At 35.2% G+C, this 22,337-nt stretch overlaps 1 protein-coding gene across 6 annotated transcripts in view; it reads right to left on the bottom strand.

The window, feature by feature from the left end:
* RPTOR (regulatory associated protein of MTOR complex 1) overlaps positions 1–22,337 on the bottom strand; it is a 511,183-nt gene that overhangs the window by 76,046 nt on the left and 412,800 nt on the right. For all 6 annotated transcript variants that reach the window (XM_031965593.1, XM_031965594.1, XM_031965596.1 and 3 more), the window contains 3 exons: positions 18,082–18,185; positions 17,225–17,408; positions 13,670–13,780 (listed from right to left, as the gene is read on the bottom strand). In XM_031965593.1, the coding sequence (XP_031821453.1) occupies positions 13,670–13,780; positions 17,225–17,408; positions 18,082–18,185 (399 nt within the window). The remainder of the gene's footprint in view (positions 1–13,669; positions 13,781–17,224; positions 17,409–18,081; positions 18,186–22,337) is intronic.

Below are 22,337 nucleotides of genomic sequence, written 5' to 3'. Positions count from 1 at the left end.
TATTGTGTTAAGTTCTAGGCCCAATTATATTAAAGACATTGATAAGCAGCAGTATCCAGAATAAAAAAAGGTCTTTGTACCTAAGATTGGGTGAACAAATTGGACATTTTTAGTCTAGAAGTGGGACAAGATAGCAGTCTTCAAGTATCTGAATGATCCGATTGTCATATGGAGGAGAAATCAGTTTTGTCTCATTTGGTCCCAGAGGGTAGAATCAATAGGAATGGATGGAGCTGAAAGGAGGCAAATGTGGATTAGATTTCAAGAAAAAAAGTTCTTAAAAAATTAGAACTATCTAAAAGTGGTATGGATTCCCTTGAGAAATGGTTGAATTTTCTCTTTTTGCATGTCTTCAAGTAGATGGTCACTGATCACTTACATGTTACCTCATAGCATTCCTTTTATGATTTCACTTCTGACCACTCTCATGCTGTTAGAATGTCCAGAAACCAATTTCTGGAAGATGTAATCCTTGGGACCCTGGATAAACTGCCCAATTGAGTGTGGTCTCAGTTATCTAGGACATCTAGCTAAGATTCTAATTACACTGTGCTCCTAAGCTATCTCCTCACTTATGTTCCATTGCATACACTTGGCCTTTTCCCCTACCTTTCTAGTTACGGAACCATAAACAAATTATTCCTAGAATGAATGCCACTCTATTCCTGCTATAGCTCTATTCATCATCCCTGTAACTTTCCTAACCAAAATATCCTTCCCTGGCCACAATACCCTTTTGTCTTATTTCCCTCCTTAAAGGCAAGATTGTCTTTGTTTTTTATATTGATATTTTCAGTGCTTAGCACAATGCTTGATAAAAAGTAATTGCTTAAAAATAACTTTTAATTAACTGATTTATTCATTTCTTCAGGAGTGGAACTGCACATACATAAACAAGACACAGACATATAGACACAGACACACATAGAGTATTGCTTGACTTCTCAATATTTTGGGGAGATGTTGGATGGTGAGAATTTAGTATTAAAAATAAAAAAAAGGTACCTTTCTGTTTACATACATACCCACATGTATATACACATATGCATATATTACATATGTATGTATCTATGCTTGTGTGTGCGTGTGTGTGTACACACACACACACACACATCATAGTTTTTAAAAGTTATTTTTGGTTCCAAATTCTCTCCTTCCCTCTAACCCCTCCCCAATCCATGAGAAGGCAAGCAATATATGATATTCATTATACATGTGAAGTCATACAAAACATTTCTATATTAGTCATGTTGGAAAAAAAAGATAAGAAAAAGTGAAAAAAATATGCTTCAGTTTGCACTCAGTGTTGATCAATTCTGTATCTGGAGGGGTATAGCATTTTCATCATGAGTCCTTTGGAATTGTCATGGATATTTGCACTGATCAAAGTAGCAAAGTCTTTCACAGGTGTTTATCATTACAATATTTTTATTACTGTGTACAGTGTTCTCTTGGTTTTGCTCATTTTACTTTGCATCAGTTCATATAAGTCTTCCCAGGAAAAAAGATAAATATTTTGAAAAAATAAATCTTAGAAACCATCTGATCAAATTCCATTCTACAGATGAGGAAATGGGGCTACAGAAATTAAATGACTTGGTCAAGGTCACTATTTCTATCCTTTGTATTATGTTTATATTAGGTAGGGATTCTATGTGAACAAGTATGGTTGAACTGTTGTCCTTTCTACAATTTACATTGTTTCTTTGCAGGTGGCTACAATCTCAGTTCTCAAATTGACAGGTGCATGTCACTCTGTCCCTTTACTTTTGCTTTTTTTTTTTGTACTCTTTGCTCCAAAATCACTACATTTGATTTTTTGTTTACCAGGTTGTTCTGTTTGCTACTATTTGAACTCATTTTGCAAGAATGTTTAGCATTCCATGGCTAAGCTATACCTTTTAAAAAAAAGTTGTGTCAAAAACTCCATTGAGAAATCTATTGATTAAGAAATATCCCCAAGTGGAACATGGAGGCAGAGTGTGGATTTCTAACCATTGATTGTATTTTGTAACAATCTAGTGTTTATTCAAAAAGAAATGACCAATAGTGGTGCAATAAACAAACCTGGATAAAAAGTATTGAAGCATGTGCAGGAGCTGGGATATTGAACTTTAATGGAAATCTGGTTTCTATGAGAATAAATTAGAGAAAGAGATCTAAAAGGCTGTTTCAACTAGGAAAGGGAGAGGGACATGATAAGAATTTTAAGTTATTGGATCAGCATTCCCTGATGGTCCCAAAGCTGGATTATGCAGAACATGTCTCTCCCTGGTAAGAGGGCAGAGAATCACAGATGGTACAGAAAATTCTGAGAGACTTAATTTTTTAGCTCTAAAGATAATGGAGTCAACATTTTTTTTTTCCTGAGGGATGAGGGATATAATATAGTTTGGAAGATACATTCTAGATGGGAGGTAGTAGGCTATGACAGAAGTCTGTGGTCAGAGATGAAGTGTCTGCCTGTTCTTGTCACTGACTAGCATGGAAGAAGGGATGGGGGGGAATAATTCTCCCAGGGTTATAATTCTAGATAACCAAAAGGGATGCGGACAACTCTTGGGGGAAGAGGAATGTAATAACATTCTAATTTGTCTTTTGTATTTGATGCTGTGGGACTGAGTATGTTGACAAAGTAAGATTGCCTATGAAGTATGTCTTTCCTCTCTACTTGGAGAACTGCAGGGTGGGATCTGGATGTGTTCTCCTTTTCTAGTTTTACTAAACTGATAAAATATACTTTTACAACTGGAATTATAAACCCATTCTATGCTTCCAGTATATGACTACTACTGGTCAAGGTCTAGTTTGAATCAGATGAAACAAGAAAAATAGGAGAACAGAAAGAAAGGGGAAAGGAAACAGGAGAGGGGGAACATAGAGAAAGTAAGAAAACACATGAGAGAAACAAAAGACAGCAGACACAGAATCATTAGGAAGATGATGTTATTGAACAAGATGAAAAAACCCAATGAAATTATTTAACCACATATTTCTGTCCAACAGAATCTTTTAATCAAGCATTCTGGTTGCTCCTCCTCTCTACCCTATTTTTCTTTGAGCTTTCCAGTAAACAAAAATCTAGTTTCAGCTTTTGCTTAGCTCTCCTCTAACCAGAGCTCCCGGAGCCATGTGGGTGTTTGTAATAGTGTTACACGATTAGGATCATGACACTCCACAGATTTCTAACACCTTTTGGCTTCTACTCAGACAGAAACCAATTACTATTCTGAAGTCTCCTACTGAGACACATCAGTCGAAAGCCAATATAATTCATATCCTTTAACTCTCTTGCCTGGCTCAAAGAACAGTTTGGGGTTCAGGAAAAAGAGGAAAGCTGGAGTCTCCCCAGAGAATTTGTTGGGGAACATCAGTTCCCTATGTGCTTGCTGAGGAAAATATGCTTCATAAGATGAATTTGTGAGTCACGGAAACCAATTCCCAGTTAGTTCTACATTCTAATATTTGAAGAAGTTCAAAGGGCATGGAAGTAAGAGGTATCGACTAAGGTATATGGATATTAGGAATGAAAAAGGCCCAGTTCCTCATATATTCCAATGCCAAGATAGTTAAACAACAAGGTCTACAGAATTTTTCAAGATTGTTGCTGTTCATCCTCCTAGCGAGCAATATTGTTTGTGCTAAATGGAGAATGATTTGAGTGTGGTTCTAAATTCACTCAAAAGACATGTATTATTTTGTTCCTGGGAATTTAAATAAAACCAGGGATGATTTTGTTCATTTGCTCATCACGTCTCTGTACAGTGCAAATATCTTTGAGGATTAACATTTTGTGTTTTTGAATGTCCATGCTATTGTTGACTGTATATCGGGCAACAGAGATAGTCAGCTGCAAGCATTTTTTATGAGGGCAGTAACCTGCATAATCATCAATTTCATTTACTATTAAGTGAAAATGGTGATTTTAACGTAACAAAAAGAAAAAAAATGCCTCACAAGTCACCAACCAACTACAATAGCAGGATTACAATAACAGAACTTTAATCATTCTTCAGAGAAGGATAATTGGACCCTTCAAAGCAATATATCAGGTTATAACCTGGAATTGAAATTAGTTCTTTTGACTCTCAGATCAGTGCTCTGATCTGGGAACATACTGAAACAAACAGGCGCATTTCTGTCCCCAATACTGTGGCTGCTTCTATTTTCCCTCTTTTTCAAGCATTTCATCAGAATTAGAAGGAAACCCTGCAGGAAAAATGGAGAGGAAGGAAGGCCATGTTCCTAAAGTTATTTTCTGACAGACTAAGGCAAACATCTAGCAGACTTTGCAGCCATTATTTGCAATTTGTATATTAGGCCAGAAGTGACTCACTCACAAGGACCTTTCATCACATAGCATCAAACAAAAGGAGGACAAAACTTTTCTGGAACGTAAAGTATTGTTGTTCTGCAGCAATTTGTTAATAGACCACTGAGCAATCACAATGGGACCCGCTCACTCTAAATGTATTTGATTTAATCACCAATAAATCAAGAGAACTCTGACTGAAACAAAGTCAGTAATTCATAAGAAAAATTAATATTGACATAATGATGGAGTACATGCTACCAGATCCTTTGTAGGAGATAGCAAGAAGGTGATGCCAGACAAAAGAGTAGCAGTTCAGGATATGTGTATATGTGTGTGTGTGTGGGGGGGTGTGTATGTGATGATATCCAATTTGCCTCATAAACTTGAACTATAAAAGAATGGTAAGTCAGCTGCAGTGAACCACTGGCACTGTTTAATGTGAAATCATGAAGTAGTAGAGTAAATGAGCACCCCTTTCCTCTCAACTTCTCCTTGGAGAGCATGAAAACAATGTCTTAGCAGTTTCTCTCAAGCCTTCACCTAACTGTATGTATACTAAATAAGCTTTCATCAGAAATATTTTTTTTGATGCAAAAAAATTTTTTTTATTGACAGAACATATGCATGAGTAATTTTTCAACAATGACCCTTGCAATTCCCTTCTTTCCTTCCACCCCATCCCCTAGATGGCAGGCAGTCTCATACATGTTAAATATGTTAAAATATATCTAAAATACAATATATGTGTACATATCAGAAATATTTTTTCTGTTTCCCCCTCCATCACCACCACTGGGCAAAAAAGAAATTGGGTCTGCTTTCTTTCTGAACTGTTCGAGAAAGAATCAAAGCCTGTATTTTTGGAATATAAAAATAGGATGACATTAGTTGGGATAATTAATATGATGCTGAAAATTCATAACTAACTGAACTTTTATGAAACAGTACTGACTTCCCCCAGTCTGTCACTGACACCACCATTCACTTATCATTAAACCTGAGTCAATTTTGACTACTCTTTCAATCAATTCCTTTATCCAAGTAGAGATCTTCTAATTCTGCAAAACCTCTTGAATCTGAACATTCCTTTTCATTCTCACAATCACATCAACTTAGGGCTTTTACTTTGGGTAAGTTACTACTCTTGTCCTCCAAGTTTATTTCATTCCACTTCAGTCTTTCTATTTTTGCCAAATGAATCTTTATTATTTGATCTTGTCATTTTTATACTAAAAATTCAAGAATAAATTCATTTTTTAACTTGTTTTAACTTACACTAAGCGCTACCACATAATTTGCCCCAGTCATACTTCTTTACTTGCTATCCCCTGAATAATCTTCTTATTTTCCTCTTCAGGCCTTTACTCCTGGATTACCTTCTGGTAAGAACCATCTTTTGAATTCTTCTGTATTTTAGAAGACTCAATAAAATGTCATTACATCTATGAAGCTTTCCCTGATACCCCTCCAGAATTAGAAAATAACTTCATTATCTTTGCAGATCAGGCTGTTTTCCCCCCATCATAATTGCTTGTTTTCTCTCTTTCTAGACTAAAGTGCTTGCCAAGAGAAAAGGATTGTGTACTATGAAAATAGCAACTCAGATTTCTATAACACTTTAAAGTTGAAAAAGTCCCATTTCTCACAGTGACCTTTAGAGATCAGCTATGAGGAACAACTAGGTAGAGTAGTGAATAAAATGCTGATGGGACTCAGGAAGACTGAAGTTCAAATCTTGCCTCAGATTCCTGGTGGGTGTGTGATCCTTAAATAGCAAGTCATTTAAGGTGTCAGCCTTAACTTCTTTATCCGTAGAATGCAGATAATAATAGCACCTACCTCATAGAACTGTTTTTAAGTTCAAATAAAATAATTATCTAGAAAGTGCTTAAGAAAGTACTTGGCACAAAGTAAGTATTTAATATTATTCCTTTTATCCTTTCCTTCCCTTATGAGATAAAAGGGGTGCTTTTATCTTCATTTTACAGATGAGTAAACTGAGACTCAGAGGTTAAATGCCACTCACATAGTTTCTAAATTTTAGAGGTGGGACTCAAACCTAAGTGTCTTGATCTTAAGTCTACCATGCTGGCTCTTAATGATTTTTATACTTCTCTGAGTTTGTGCACCAGTGCATGCACTCATACACACCCATCCACAAACTCAACACCCATGACTGACTTTGTACCCAGTAGGTCCTTAACAAATGTTTGCTAAAATTAAATTTAAATAGTCCAGTGCAATTTTATGGTTCTGACATGTCAGAACTTAATGAACTAATAACTTTCAAGTTTCCTAATGCATGTATCAGTTATATAAATTAGCTGGTGATAAGCCAATAAAAAGTTTAACAAAAAATGGGAAATACTGAAGTACAGAGTTGTGGGGGAGGCATGAGAAAATAGGTCCATCCAATCTAACCTGTAAATGGACAAGAATCTCTTTCCCAACATATCCAAATAAATGGTTATCTAATCTTGGCTTGAAAATTTCCAGTGAAGGAAAAAACTTTAATTCCAGAAGCAGCCCATTTAATTTGATCCATCCATTAGGAAGCCTTTCATATCATAAAGCTTGAATTTGTTGCTTTTTGATTTCTGCCCATTTTTCCTAGTTCTGTCTTTAGTAACATAACCTACAGTCAAGTTGGGATTGTTACATTCTGATCAGTTTTGTGTTTCTAGGAGTGCTTACCCTCTTGGTCATTAGAAGATGCAACTTAAGAGCTTTTGGAAAAATTTATTAAGAATTTCTGATGATCTGAACATCAAACTATTTTCAGGCTTGTTAAGTGTTTTGGAATTTTCTTTTATTTTCTATGAGAGTACTTTTTTTTTTTTTTTAATTACCAACTAACTTATAGGCTGGGTAGCAAAGTAGTACAGTGGATAAAGCACCAGGCCAGAAAGACTCATCTTGCCAAGTTCAAATCTAGCTACTTATTAGCTATGTGATCCTGGGCAAGTCACTTACCCCTGTTTGCCTCAGTTTCCACATCTGTAAAATGAGCTGCAGGAGGAAATGTCAAACTACTCTACTACCTCTGCCAAGAGAACTCCACCAAATGGATTCTCAAAGAATCAGATATGACTGAAATGACTGAGCAACCACAAACAATTAAGCTTGTAAGTTCACTGAGCATAGGGACTTTGTATATTCCTCAATGTCTAGTTCAGTGTTTTGCAAATAACAAAGATTTAGTGTTTATTGAACTGAATCTAGATTATTTTTATTTTACATGAAGAGAAGCTTGATCAGAATAAGTTTATGATATTTCTATGCAATAAAATACATAGAGGTTTTTTATTTGTTTTGGTCAGCTTCCACATGAAAAATAAAAAAAAAAATAATTAGACTGATAAGTATCTTGATGAATAGTCAATTTGAGGAAGTACAAACACATTTTTAATGACAGAAAAAAAGCCTTGCATATTCCGTGCTTCATTTCTTAAGTAGAAAAAAAGAAAAAAGAAAAATTGTAAAACCCCAAAGTACCCCAAAAGTTATCATTAATAGTGGAGACATAAACACATTTTTAACTATAGCCATAAAATCTAGGGCTGGCTAGATTTAAACTAAAGGTCAGAAACAGATTATTTTCTAAAATGTATTTAACTGAATTTCAAAGAAAAAAAGTAATATATTCTTTTAGTTGTAAAACTGACAAAGCATCAGTAGATTTTTTCCCCTCCAACCATGTTTTCCCTTCTATCATGGATACTAGATTTAATGGCAAAATTAGGACCTCCCAGTAGTGGGGATACAGCATTGCCTTGAATGTAGAGAGTGGTAGGTTCTAGTCACATATGGTAAGATCAAGACTTACTAGGGTCCTTTTACATAAACGTTGGCTAATTTTTCCTAAAGAATTGCTACCTTGCCTAGGATAACTTTTTTAAAGGTTCTACTTGCCACAGGCAAAGCAATTTTTCCTTAAAAGTTTTGAAATCCTCCTTGAAACTTAATTTGTCCAGGGGTCCTAAGTACAAAAGCTACCACATGAGGAGTGAGGCACAACATCATCAGGTTTGACAAGTACACCAGGATGGCCAACACATAGGCAGAAAAACTATGCTCAATGAAATCAATGCTCTATCCTGACTTATCTTTTTCATGATATATTTATCACCTTTTAATAGGACATAGTACTGAGTGTCTCATTTTGTTCTAGACTGTTGTAGTTTTAGACAACTCATGTTGTCACTAGACTATCTTGAAGTAGACTTGGCCAACAACATTACAGTTTGGTCATTGAGTAGTTGTGTTGGACAAGTCACTTAAATTCAAAAACAAACATTTAACAAAACACTTACTATGTGCCAGTCACTGTGCCTTAAGCTCTAGCTACACAGATAAAAATGAAAAAGAGAAACAACATGGCCACTATAAATATACATAAGATATATACAAAATAAATAAGAAATATTTTTGGGGGGGAAGAAAGAAAAGAACATTACAAGAAAAAATGGAGGAATGAGAGTACTTAACACTTGGAGAGACCAATACAAATTTATTAAGGAACAACTGTGTGCTAGGTGTGTGAGGTCCTGTTCTGGGCAATGGAAATACAAAAACAAAAATGAAAAAATTGCTTTTGTCTTCAAGGATTTTATGTTCTATTGTGGGAAACAGCATAAAAGTTTATATGATAATTTGAGGAGAGAGCTAGCAGTGACAGGATTATCAGAAAAAAATTCATGAGGGATGTAGGAAGACAAGGACCATGAAGGAAGCCATTTTGCCCTTTTAAGTTTCACCAGATTAATTGGTAAAGTGAAGGGACTGGACTAGCTGATCTGTAACTACTAGATGGCTCATGGCAATGGACCTGGAGTCACAAAGGTCTGAATTCAAATTCAGCCTCAAACACTATGTGACCCTGAACAAGTCATTTAACCTCTGTTTGTCTCATCCACTGAAGAAGGAAATGGCAGACCATTCCAGTATCTTTGCCAAGAAAATCTTATGGAAGTATGGTCAATGGGGTCACAAAGAGTGGGACATGACTGAGCAACAATAGCTACCTTCCAGCCCTGACCTTTTTTAAAGAAGGACAGAAAAGATTTTCATGAAATGCTAAAGGGTCTCAGATGTGTCATTTTGAACTGACTAGCACTTAGTATATTTAACATTAAATTTACATTTTGGAATTGTTCTCAAAATTATTGCTGGGACAGGGACATACAGTACAATAAATGTGCTCCAGAACAGGAAGAAAAAAGAAAAAAAAGGTGGCCTGTCTTTTACCAACAGAAAGAGGACCCTTGTGCTTTTTTCCTTGTAGCACAAAGAATCACGGAATTGTACCAACCAATTCAAATCCCCTTTATTACTATAGTACTCTGAGAACAGTTTTTCACTAAGGAAGAACACACCAGCTCAGAGGCAATTTCATTTGGAGAAATTTCTGATTTTTGAGGAGTTCTTCCTAAATTTTTCTCTGCAACTTCTTATGCACTCCTCCTACTTCTGCCCTACGGTGTGTAATCTATATGGTAAGCTGAGATGGCCTGTATTTGAATCTAGTTGACACTTGTCTTTCTAAAGATGAGTTTGTAAATGGATATTTTGGTGAATAAATTTGTCCCTTTTTTAGTGCTGTTGGTATGGATTTATCTCTCTACAAGAAATTCTAAACTATCATCTTAGAGATCCCCAACCTGGGAGTAGCTATCTGGGGACACTAGAAGTTTGCCATGGGAGAACAGTACAGGGAATATTTGATAAATGACCACATTATCCAACTGCAATATTCCCAAAGTAGTAAAACATTCTGTAGAGGGAAAAGGAAGAAGTGCATCTAAAAAATTGGAAAGATATAGCTGGAAGAATAAACTCTACTGACCAAAACCAGATGAATGTGGGATTTAAAAATGAAATCCTTTTCATATTGAGTTAGGAAAAAAAAATCAGCAACAACCCAGTAAAAGTTTAACCAATCAGAAACTCTGAACTGATTTCCAAGTGATGAAATTACAATACTTTTAATGTATCTTTGGAGAAACATCTCATTATTACTAATGTGCTCAGAGGTTCTAATTCTATTTATAACAACTTATCTTTGTAAATCAGGATTATTGATCTTCTTCTCAAATCCAAAGAAACACCTGCAGGCTGAACTTGATATGCAGGAATCTCCCCCCCAAAATTAAGAATAAAATTGCTAGTTTACAAGAAACACAATCAAAGGTCTCACTATTATTGGACTGTGTTTTGATAAACATTTAAAAAATTTAAGATACAAAAAATGTTATATACAGAATAATTTTCTTCATGAAAAATTAATCCTTTTATTTTATCTCATGTGCTGCTGGATATTCTTTTCATAGTTCTTAAGGATTATGAAAAGGTTTGCTGAAAACCAAGAAGATTAGGAATAAAAAAATGCTAGACTCTGTCCTAGATAAATTGAGTTTCATCTTGTGAATATGTACTTGTGCTTATCAAGCTACAGTTGTCTTGTGAGGTAGTGTCTGAAAGCTAGCTCATCTAGGCTTACCATAGATTAATTATATTAGAACAAATCTAGCCCTTGTTCCCTAATAAAGCAGGAATTGGTAGATGAATACTAGGGACACATGACTCACTTTGGATTATGCAACCCATAAGGAGGGGCATTTATCTCCCAATCCAAAAGCCTAATCAGGCCCAATAGCCCGACCATTTAGCATGTACATGACAAAGGTCACCTGTCTTTGTTTTGCACAGGGGTTTGATTATCAGAAATAATACATAAAGTTGCATTAGAGGTCTCTGTAGATAATTCTTGATTCTCTATGATAAATTTGAAGTCCTATGTGGGTACAGATTTTTTCTCAAGCTGCCAGCTAATGTCTGCTTAAGAAACGTCTCAAATTTCAGCCCAACTAGAATATATTTCAGGAAGGCAAATCTGCTTAAAAACTTGCTTAAAAACAAACAAATAAAATGTGACTCATGCTTAATTTTTGGATTATCAATACCAGTGGACTGCAGGGCTTTAAGAGAGCCCATCAATAATTGTTACTTGAAAAAAATATAGACACTTTGGGCTATAATTTTAATGAGAAGTGAAAGTTAACTAGCAATATTTTTTATCCCTCTTCATATTTACTCATTAGTTGCGAGTGCCTAGGTAAAAGATGAGACAAAACTTTAGTCACATTAAAGCTAATCACATTTAGCTTTCAAAATATCAAAGTTAAAAAATTGTCTTCCCATCCATAATACTTAAGATGTTTCAGGAGCCCTATGTCTCTTTTCTGTTATAATTTAGGCAGTATTGGTTCTCATCAAGCATAAGCTTAGAATTTTACTTCCCCCTTTTTGAGAGGAATTAATCTACTTATAATTGAAGAAAGATTCTCTTTTCAGTTGCTAGTTCTAAATCTTTAACTCTTAAAGTTACCCAAAGATCAACAAGTCCAGGAATAATGTGCAATGGGTGAGATAGAGCTGACCTTGGGATTGAATAGCCATTATCTGTACAGTTGACTCAGAGATTTCATTGGGTTTGTTTTAAGATCAATTCATTAAGAAAATAGAAAACATTACTGAAAAGACCTGCTCCTCTTACTGAGCAAAAGGAATCTGATAAAAGAGACTTTAAAAATTTTGCTAAAGTACTTACTGACTATGATATTTGGACTTTTTCTCAACAAAACATCATTTACTGATAGTTGAGAGAAGGGAAGCTTAGGAAAAAGAAACAATGATTGATCCAAATAAAATCTGAATTACTAACTTTTGAATCTGGATATAACAGATGGAAATATACACAATGTAAATTTTAAACTGACAAAGGAAAAACTAAAAGGAAATTCAGTTTTCAGATTCCAAGAAAATTTATCTGATTGTACAAATACAAGTATATAACATTTATTTTCAGATTGCAGCTGGGGATATTGTTGGGGAAATGAAAGTTTTTTTTTTTTTCCTTCTAATTTTAGGAAAGAACTTTAAATTGAGTAAAAAGCAAAAATAGCATGCTATGAAAGGACTCATGGCACAGACATTTCTTTTTTTCCTGGGTTTCTATTCCAAGGAGACTAGAGTAAGAGATCTTCTAGTAAAGTCCAACTACTTCCTGCTATGTCTTGCAGGGATGTCTGTAAGGGGCTGAAGCTCTTGAAGCTCTCCTTGCACAGAAGTCCCAAGCACTCAAATACTCTATTAATATATGCTTGGAGAAAGAATGGCCCCGCCTACTCTCTGTGCAAGTTTGATGTGTTGTATAGGAGATTGTCTAGCATTTGGGGGGGTGGAGTATGAGAGCCAGAGGCACTGCTGGCCGGATTCATGTCACAATTGCTCTCACTTCGTATTGCCATTTCCCTTTAACTTGGCAAAGAATAAAGATCAAGGATTTTCCCTTATCCTGACTTCCTGACTCTGTCTGATTTTAAAATACGGTCATCACAGATGTCAACAATCAGAGTTTGTCACATCCATTTCTGAATTAATGAAAGAATGATTATGGCAGAAATAATCTCCTATTACAACTGCTGCAAAATTAGAGCAGAGTGAAAGACAATCTGGAAGGATAACCAAATGTTTTAGAAATTGGTCTCAAAGAAGATGTTCTTTAAAAAAAAGTGGCAAAGTTTAATGGCCCCAATAGGGTCTAAGTGGACTGGCCTAAGGCTGTCCCAATAGTTCAGTGTTACATTCAGTAGTGATGAAGACAAAGCATTTGACATTAGCAAGAACAAGAATGGCAAGATTGTGCATTTAGATAAGACCAGAAGGTAAAAATAATGACACTCTACTCCCAGAGTAGAATACACATGTATCCCATAACTAAGAAATAAATGTTAAATCATGGGGGACCACAATGGTATCAGTGTTAAATGTATTAATTATTCTTTTTTTTTCATTTGAACACCACTCCCACTCTCCCATTCAAGAATGTAACATTATGAAAGTCATAATGTTACATGACTCCCATTGCTTCTCCCTTCATGACCCCACAGAAATTGAGCATGGCCCTCCCTGATGAATAGGCAGAATGGCCAAGCTAAGAGGAAAATGGGAAGCAGATCTAAGCTGGTACTTTGAGCATGGGATATTTCATGTACATAATTATTCTGTTAAGAATGAAAAAGAGTCAATGACTGAATAACATTGGCTTAGAGGGATAAGGTTTTAAATATGACTTTAACAAATTTTAAAATATAGTTAAGAGATCCACATTTAAAAGTGGCATAAGATAATAATTTAGGGGTTAGGGATATATAGAGAAAAAAAGAAAAGAAGCATCATGAGTATTAAATGTATCTTTTTATGTTGAGTGACAGCAGGTAATTTGTTGACATGGGAATCTGAGAGGAACAGAATAGGACCAGGAATTTAATGCAAATCAACAAGACCAGTTACCTTCATTACTGGCTGGGCAAAATATTTGGCACTCCAGTCACAGAATCCTGTCTGCATTGTGGCTGAAATGAAACTTTTGTGTCCAACAGTGTCATCTGCATCATCAGTGGTCTTCCAAGAGGAGAGAAAGAAAGAATAAAGAAATAATTATCAGTCTGGCATCCAAGAAAACCATTACTATGTGCTTCTATTATTTTATGTTTCATTTCTCCGATTAAAAAATTCTGATATTCCTGAATCTGACTGTAACTTCTTATTATTTCATCTTTCCCAATGCCTCAAGGTCCCGTAAATCCATTCTTTGCCCTTATTAATGCCTTTAATCCATTCACCCCTTGGTAGGTTAAAAGGCCATTATCCTTCTTCTGATTCATTTTCCTCTATTCTTGAATTCCTTGGTTGTATTACCATACATCCCTTGCCAGACCTCAGCCCTGAATTATTCTCCCTATCTAAGTCCTAAACTATTATTCACTTCTGCAGAATAGAAGTGATGGAAGTCACACAACTTCTTCTGAAGAGATACATTGTACATGTATGTTGTTCAGCTCCATCTGGCTCTCACTGTGGTAAGGAAATCCTCTGAGTTTTCTCTAATTGTTTCTCAATTTCACTTTTCACAAAGGCTATTTTAAACTTTCTCTTCTCTCCTCAAATCTGAATATCTCTAACCCACTCCTAACCCTATAGCTGAGGACCTTTCTTTTTCATTTATTGAGAACATTGAGGACACCTCAGATAAACTTCCTCTTCATTTCAAAACACTCTGACATGATCCTCACTTCTCTTGCCTTTCCTTCAAGCTCTAGCAAAGAAGACTATCCTTTCCATGTACCCTTGATTATATATTCTTTCTATTCTCCAGGAAAATGAAATTTTATTAATGCTTCCCCTCAAGCTCCCAATTTTCAATATTTTCCTACCTACTCGTTTCTTCTCTACTGCCTTCATTTATACTCAAATCTTTCCCCTCTGTCTATTCTTAAAAAACAAAAAACAAACAAACAAAAAAAAAACACTTCATTAGACCCCAACTTCTTAAGGTATCTCTTCTCATTCTTAGCCAAGTTCCTAAAAATTAATTCATGAACCCTGCTTTTACTTTCTCCTTTCTCATTCCTCTACCCTTTGTAATTTGGCATCTAAACTCACCACTTACAAGAAACTGATTTCTCCAAGATTCTCTAAACTATCAAATCTGATGGCTTTTTCTTAGTCTTAATTGTTCTTGATCTACTTGGTGCATCTGACAGTGTTGACATTCTTCTCCTGGATGCTTTCTCTTTTCTCAATTATTGTGATTCTATTCTGCTGGTTATCATTACATTTATATGACTGCTCCTTCTCAGTCTCTGTTGCTAATTCATAATCCATATCATTACCCTGTCTGTGGATTCTTCTAATAATCTATCCTAGGCTCCCTACTTCTCTTTTTCTATACTCTCTCTTACTGAACTTACAGATTTCCACGGTTTAATTATTAGTTCTATGCAGGATACTCAAAGATTTCTATGCCCAGCTCTCTTCTATGAGCTTTAACTACACAACAATAGTCTATTGCACATTTCAAACTATGTGTCAGAGAGACATTTTAAGTACCATAAGTCCAAAATTGAACTCTTTATTGATCTTCCCAAGCTTTCCCTTCTTTTGGTCTCCCAGGTTGACAACCTGAACATTATCCTTACCTACTCCTTCTTCCTCACCTTCTTTTGCACTTATATCATCCATTTCATCTTCAGTGACCAAATCCCTTCCACATCGTTTCTACCTCTGACTCTTTCTTTATTCACATAATTACTATGTTAATTCAGGCCCTTTATACACTGAGATGATTGGAACTGTTTCAAGTCTCTCTCTATGTCGGCCATCTTCTACTCTTCTGTCAAGTGATTTTCCTTAGGTATGAGGTGCTGACTACATGATTCCTCTACTCAGTCAACTCCAGTAGTTTCCTATCACTTCTTACCTTTTCTATCTAGTATTAGTAAACATCACTCTCCTCACACATGACATGATCTAGCCAAACTAACTTTCCTCTCTGTTTGAACTACTTTTTACTTATTCTTTATATTTAATCTATTTCTATGCATATACATGCTGGTTGCTACCACATTAGAACATAAGTTTCTTTTGAGTACAGATTGTTTGCTTTATTATATGTATATCCCCAGTAGCTAACACATTGCCTGGAACACAGTTATGCTCAATAAATACTTATTGATTCTTTAATGATAAGCAACTAGACTTGGAAAATACACAAGAGGGGATAAAAAAAACCCAAATTTTTCAGGTAGGATTTGAAACTCAATTATGGCAGCAATGTTAGGGATGTGGTTGTGTTGGAACAATCAAACAAAATGTCTGTTGCTACTCATGCCAAAATTGGAGTCCAGAAATGTTAGCCAATGATAAATATAAACCCAAGCTACATCTGGCTTGATTTCTTGATCAGATTGGCAGATGAAGCAGCAGCTGTCATTATGTCAGGTTTTATCCTTAGGATAGTTAAGCCTCACACTTGGTGCTATTTGGCAATCTACTACTGAGCAGCCTAGGCATTGAATAGCAGGTGGTACTTTTAGTTAGGAACAAGGTACAGTTGCTTCGTGACATTTGTAAAACTTTGTCCACCACCTGCCAGCATCATGTCTAGCCGGTATGATAACCACTTTTTAATCTACTGAGTACAATGATTCTCTCCACAGTTGTTTTTCTTCTCCCCCTTTCATCATGGACTCTGCTAACTCCTTCACTGTTCAGAGAAGCAGAATACATCGCACAAATATGACCATGCTGTAGCCTCACTCAATTTACATAGATGCATTTGATATAGCCTGAAATCTCATTTGTCCCAGTGATCTTGGCATAGGAAGCCAGAAAAAGATCACACATATTTGTCAGGAACCATTTTATGATCATGTAATAGACATGATCCTGACATGTTCTCACAATGTGAATTAAAACATGAAGCTGTCTTTTCAGAATGTCTTTTGAAGTGTGTTGAGAAGGAAACAGCATAAGTTTATGCAAAGCAATTGGATGTTTAAAAAGAAAAACTATGCAGATTAAATGATTCTATTCAATGTTAAAATTGTCCCATCAAGTGTTGTAAAATAATATTTCTTCACAAAAAGAAAAATCATTTTTACTATTTGCTTTACTTTATGGAAGTTATTAAGAAGAGAGCTGGACTAGTGGCAGCAGCATTAAGATAAATGTATAATGCAATATAGTATTCATAAAGGATATGATACTTCAAACAATAGGGCAGATGTGTATGTATGCAAAAGACAAAGAAACGAAGGGGTAATCTGACTAAATGGACTAAGCAACAGAAAAGACTTGGATGAGTTGTAAGAAATATGTTAGATACAAACAAAGTGACATGAAGTTACTATATCCTGATGCCCTTCTTTTAAAACCTAAGAAAGAGGGACATCAGTCCTGGATTATGAACTAATTAGAATGGATCTAAAGGACCTACAGTAAAATAACGAGTCCTAACAAGGCTTTGTCAAATAGTAAAGGTGATTGTTGATTGTTGTTTTTTACCTGATCTGGGCCCTTGTCAAACATTTTTCGTGTCCTGGGGAATTGGTGGGAGTGAGGTGTATACTGTACACCCATGGCACCCACATTAGCTGGTCTTCCTGATGGGATGTCCCGACTGCCTGGCTGCTTAGTCACATCATTAGTCAGGCTGGAGCTGCTGGTACTGGATGTTGGAGGGGAGCCTCTGCCAGAGAGAAAAATGTAAGAAATTAATATGATGTTTTACATAAAACATTTTACTTAAAAATAAAAGCTTTCATTACACCCCACTTAGATCTCATAGAGAATCTAAGAGGTCATTAGTTTAGCCCCTTGTGTCTAAGCATATACTCTCTTAAATTGTTGAATATTACTATGTAGTGTGACAACTTAATTTCTTTCCCAACTAAGTCTTTTTCATAGAAAATTAGTATAGCAATATGTAGGCAAAGAGCAACCAAATTAACAGCCAAATGAATCTTCTATTTTTATTAGTAAGAAATACAGAATAATTTATGATGTTTTATCTGCATTTGTCATTGAATTAAATTGCTCCATGAAATACAGAACTGTCATAGGGAAAAGTCTTGCCATAAGATTTCTAACTGGGAGGTGTTGCTATTGCCTTTTACAATTTTATAGAAACACTAAGGACACATTTTATTTTTATATTATGTGCAAACAATGAACTAACCTCAACTTGGAGAAGACCTCTGGGAATGAGGAAAATGTATTGGTGGGAGAGAGAGGAAGGAAGATTATGGAAGATGGAGATAGGGAAGAAATAGACATAGTATAAAAAGAGATCACCAGAAAGAAATACTAAGAAAAAAATAAATTAAGGGAGTGAAAGGCTCTAAATCAATAAAACAACTTACCCCACTTGATGAATGTGCATGCCCTTGTTGGTAGGGCTAGCTGGGGCAGACTGAGTAAGAGAAGAAGTGTCAAGGATGCGTTGAGGACGGGCATTGACAGTGGCCTGTAGAAAAAAGGAACAAACAGCATTAAAGGCTAATCAATCAATCTGCAAATATTTGTTAAGAGCTTTCTAAGTGCCAGGCACAAATATAATGAACCTTTCCTCCCAAGGAGTATACTTACATTCTAATGGAGGAGATGACAAGGATAAGCAGAGGGACTAAGATAGGGACTGGACCTATGATTCCATTAGTGAAGGAAACTTCCTATAACTACCAATTCAGGTTGGTACCTTCTTGGTACTTTCAGTCTTTCAGAGTTGCCTGAGGAATTTGAGGGTTAAGTGAATAGCCCAGGCTGATGCAGCATATGAAGATAAATCCAGAATAAATACGATAAATATAAATACATAATTATTAAATACCATGTAGTTTAGGAAGGAAGACACTAACAGTTTAGGGAATCGGAAGATTTCATATTGGAGGTGGTGCCTGAGCTATGGCTTGAAAGAAAAGAGGGAAAGAAGAGTACAAGGTCATTGGCTCCATTATATATCTCTACAATTACAAACTAATAAGCATTTTTAAGAAAGAATTTTGTCTCTAATAATAACATGAGCTGTTCACACAGTGCAATTCTTGATTTTCACTTACTTTATTATTTTCAAATTCTAAACCAATCTGATTTAACAAGTATTTACTAAATGCATATTCTGTGCAAGTATTAAATACTCTATACTAAGTACTAGGGATACAAAGACAAAAGGAAAAGCAGTCCCTGTTCTTACAATTTACTAATTTTTCAGCTGGGATCCAATAAGTTTTAATAATAGCAATTATTTGAAAATTGTTACATACTATTTTAGTTTAGACTTTTCATCACCTCTTGCTTGAACTACTGTAATGGCTTTTAAGAAGCCTTCCACTGCTCTCTTTTCTGAACTCTTATCTTTGAAAATAATATTCCCAGACACTGATACATTGTTGGTGGAATTGTGAATATATTCAGCCATTCTGGAGAATGATTTGGAATTATGCTCAAAAAGTTATCAAACTGTGCATACCCTTTGATCCAGCAGTGTTACTACTGGGCTTATATCCCAAAGAGATCTTAAAGAAGGGAGAGGGACCTGTATGTGCAAAAATGTTTGTGGCAGCCCTCTTTGTAGTGGCCAGAAACTGGAAACTGAGTGGATGCCCATCAAATGGAGAATGGTTGGGTAAATTGTGGTATGTGAATAATATGGAATATTATTGTTCTGTAAGAAATGACCAACAGGATGATTTCAGAAAGGCCTGGAGAGACTTTCATGAACTGATGCTGAGTGAAATAAGCAGGACCAGGAGATCATTATATACATCAACAACAATGCTATATGATGATCAATTCTGATGGACATGGCTCTCTTTGACAATGAGATGAACCAAATCAGTTCCAATAGAGCAGTAATGAATTGAGCCAGCTACATCCAGCAAAAGAACTCTGGGGAATGAGTGTGAACCACTACATAGAATTCCCAATCCCTCTTATTTTTGTCTGCCTGCATTTTTGAATTCCTTTACAGGTTAATTGTACATTATTTCAAAATTAGATTCTTCTTGTGCAGCAAAATAACTGTATGGACATGTATACATATACTGTATTTTACATATACTATAACATATTTTAACATGTATTGGTCTACCTGCCATCTGAGGGAAGGAGGGGAAGAAGTGGAACAAAAGGTTTTACAATTGTCAGTGCTGAAAAATTACCCATGCATATATGTTATAAATAAAAAGCTATAATTAAAAAAAAAAAAAAAGAAAATAATATTCCCAGGACAAGGGCTGAAATATGTCACTTCCCTAAACACACACACACTCTGGTGGTTCTTTATTGCTTCTGGAATAAAATTCAAACACTTTACCCTAGAATATGAATTTTCTACCATTTGGCTCCCCCCTACCATTCCTACCTTTCATTCATGATACTACTCATTGCACTCTCTTTTTTTCCTGAACTTGGCTTCAAACCAGTAGTAAATGCTCTTTCTTTTCTCAAATTACATTTGCATTTACTTATTTGTGCATATGTAAGTTTCCAGAGATTGTTTTGTTCCTGATTGGGTATCTCCTACACTAAGCACAGAAACTTGTACATCCTAGGTATTTGATAAATATGTTGAATTGGAAGAATAAAGTTATAAAATGGTTAAAAATGAAACAAAGTAAAAATGGCAAGGGCGGAGGGAAGAGTTTTAACTTTAGGAGCAATAATGAGCTGTTCCTTCTCAAATGCAGCAAAAAGTATGTCATATGTCCTATCACATACAAGCATATGTTATAATTATTTATTTTGTAGGGCATATCTTTGTCCATCCTTTTTTCTCCCTCTACCTATGTGTATTAGAGTGTATAAGAGATTGGAATAGACACTAATTATGAGACTATTATAATGACCTAGCCTAAGGTAAGTAGCCTTGGAGGATGCTGGGGAGGTAGAATTGATGAGTTAGGAAGAAACTGGATAGGGAGAGTAAAGTTAAGGCAAAATTGAGAATATTTTTGAGATTGAAAAACTAGGTGACTTCAAGAATGGTGGTACCCATAAAAGAAATATAAAATACCTGAATGCAGAATAAGAATAAGAGAATATAATGGAAAGCATTGAGAGCAAAGCTCTGTTTATGCACAAACAGCCCACTGGAACACACAGTAAAAGGAAGTAGCTGTATTTAAGACAACTTTCTATCCTTACCTTTCTCAGGGTTTTACTCCCTTTAAGGAGAGTGGTTTATCTGAGGCAAATTCTCAACTTTCATTTCTCCTCTTTTTTCCCCCTCCCTCAGATGCCTGAGCTCTCATATCACTTTTGCTTTCAGACAAATCCTCTTGAATACTGTGGTTATCATTTTGAGAACATATGAGTAGAGGCCGAGTCATATAATACAGTATATCATATATTACTCAAAAAGGAAAAAAACAGACTCTATATCCTCTGAAGAACAAAGTTGGGTACTTGAATTATCCTGCAAATGTATTATCTGCCTCTGTTCTTGTTTAAAACCATATGAGTACTATATCTTTTGCTCCTTCCTAAAAATATAGTTCTTTTATGAATTATTTTGCCTTTACTGTGAATGGGAAAGTTTAGTATGGCACAGAAATAATTATTTGGGAATACAAAAGAAGATATATATTGGAAATAGTACCTAGAACCATAATTAAATTTGAAATTCAATGCATGGGACCCATGTCCCAAGCTAGACCTCTGTCATTAAAGTTGGTTTATATTCATTTTGCTCCCCAAGAGATTTATAAACTCCTTGGAGAATTTGGGTTAAGGCAAACAACTATAATAAGGGATTTTCTACTATTTTTTTCTTGAAGAGAGAAAGAATTCATCTGCAAAATAAGCTCTCGTGTCTCAGTTCCGTGACTTAGTGAGAAAACACTTGTTCATCTTAAAATAATCTATTTCATGCCACAGAATTTTTTTCTTTCTGTATTCTTTCTTCATTAAAAATATAATTTTTGCCTATAATGTATGAAATAGCTTAAAAAAAAAAAAACTCTGAATACCTGTCCCAGGTTGATATAGTATAGACCAGGAATTACTTGTGAATGTTTTGATCTGAATATGTGCAATATGTAATGAGGGAAGTAAATGGAAGGGTAATTAAGCCCCAGGACTTTTGAAGGAGCGCATTGATGGAGCCATCCTGGGAAGTTGCTTCATTAATGAGTCATACCCATGAAGTTCTACTTAAAGAATCTAAGGCTTTCTATAATTGTATCCAACTGTGTTGTCATTAGCATTTGGAAAAACTAGAGAAGACAATCATTTTCATTTTTGTTTTTATTTTATCTATTTTATGGACTCAAAATGTTTTCTTCAGATTTACTTTGACTGAACATTGTGAATAATAGGAAAATAGTCAATATTGTAAAGTTTCCTTCTTCTGGAGCTTGCAGGATTCAAAATTCCAATACAGAAAAATAATCTGTGCCAGGTTAAGACTTGACATTCAGGAGAGCAGGACTTCTTTGTTTTGGAATTTAGTACAGATTTGAAAACTTTAAGTCTGCTTTAGGGTTTATAAATGGTAGGGAAATAATAAACAAACAGGACTGTTTATTGGCAAGTGGATTGCTTTTATTTTTAAAACAAATTTTGCAAAGATTTTTTTTTTTAAATTATCAGCCAGCACAGTTTTAAGGGAGAAGCTCAG

This window comes from Sarcophilus harrisii, chromosome 4, assembly GCF_902635505.1.
Source record: "Sarcophilus harrisii chromosome 4, mSarHar1.11, whole genome shotgun sequence".
In the NCBI taxonomy this organism is placed as follows: Eukaryota; Metazoa; Chordata; class Mammalia; order Dasyuromorphia; family Dasyuridae; genus Sarcophilus; species Sarcophilus harrisii.
Note: the sequence above shows the minus strand (reverse complement) of the source record. Positions and strands in the feature narration are given on the sequence as shown.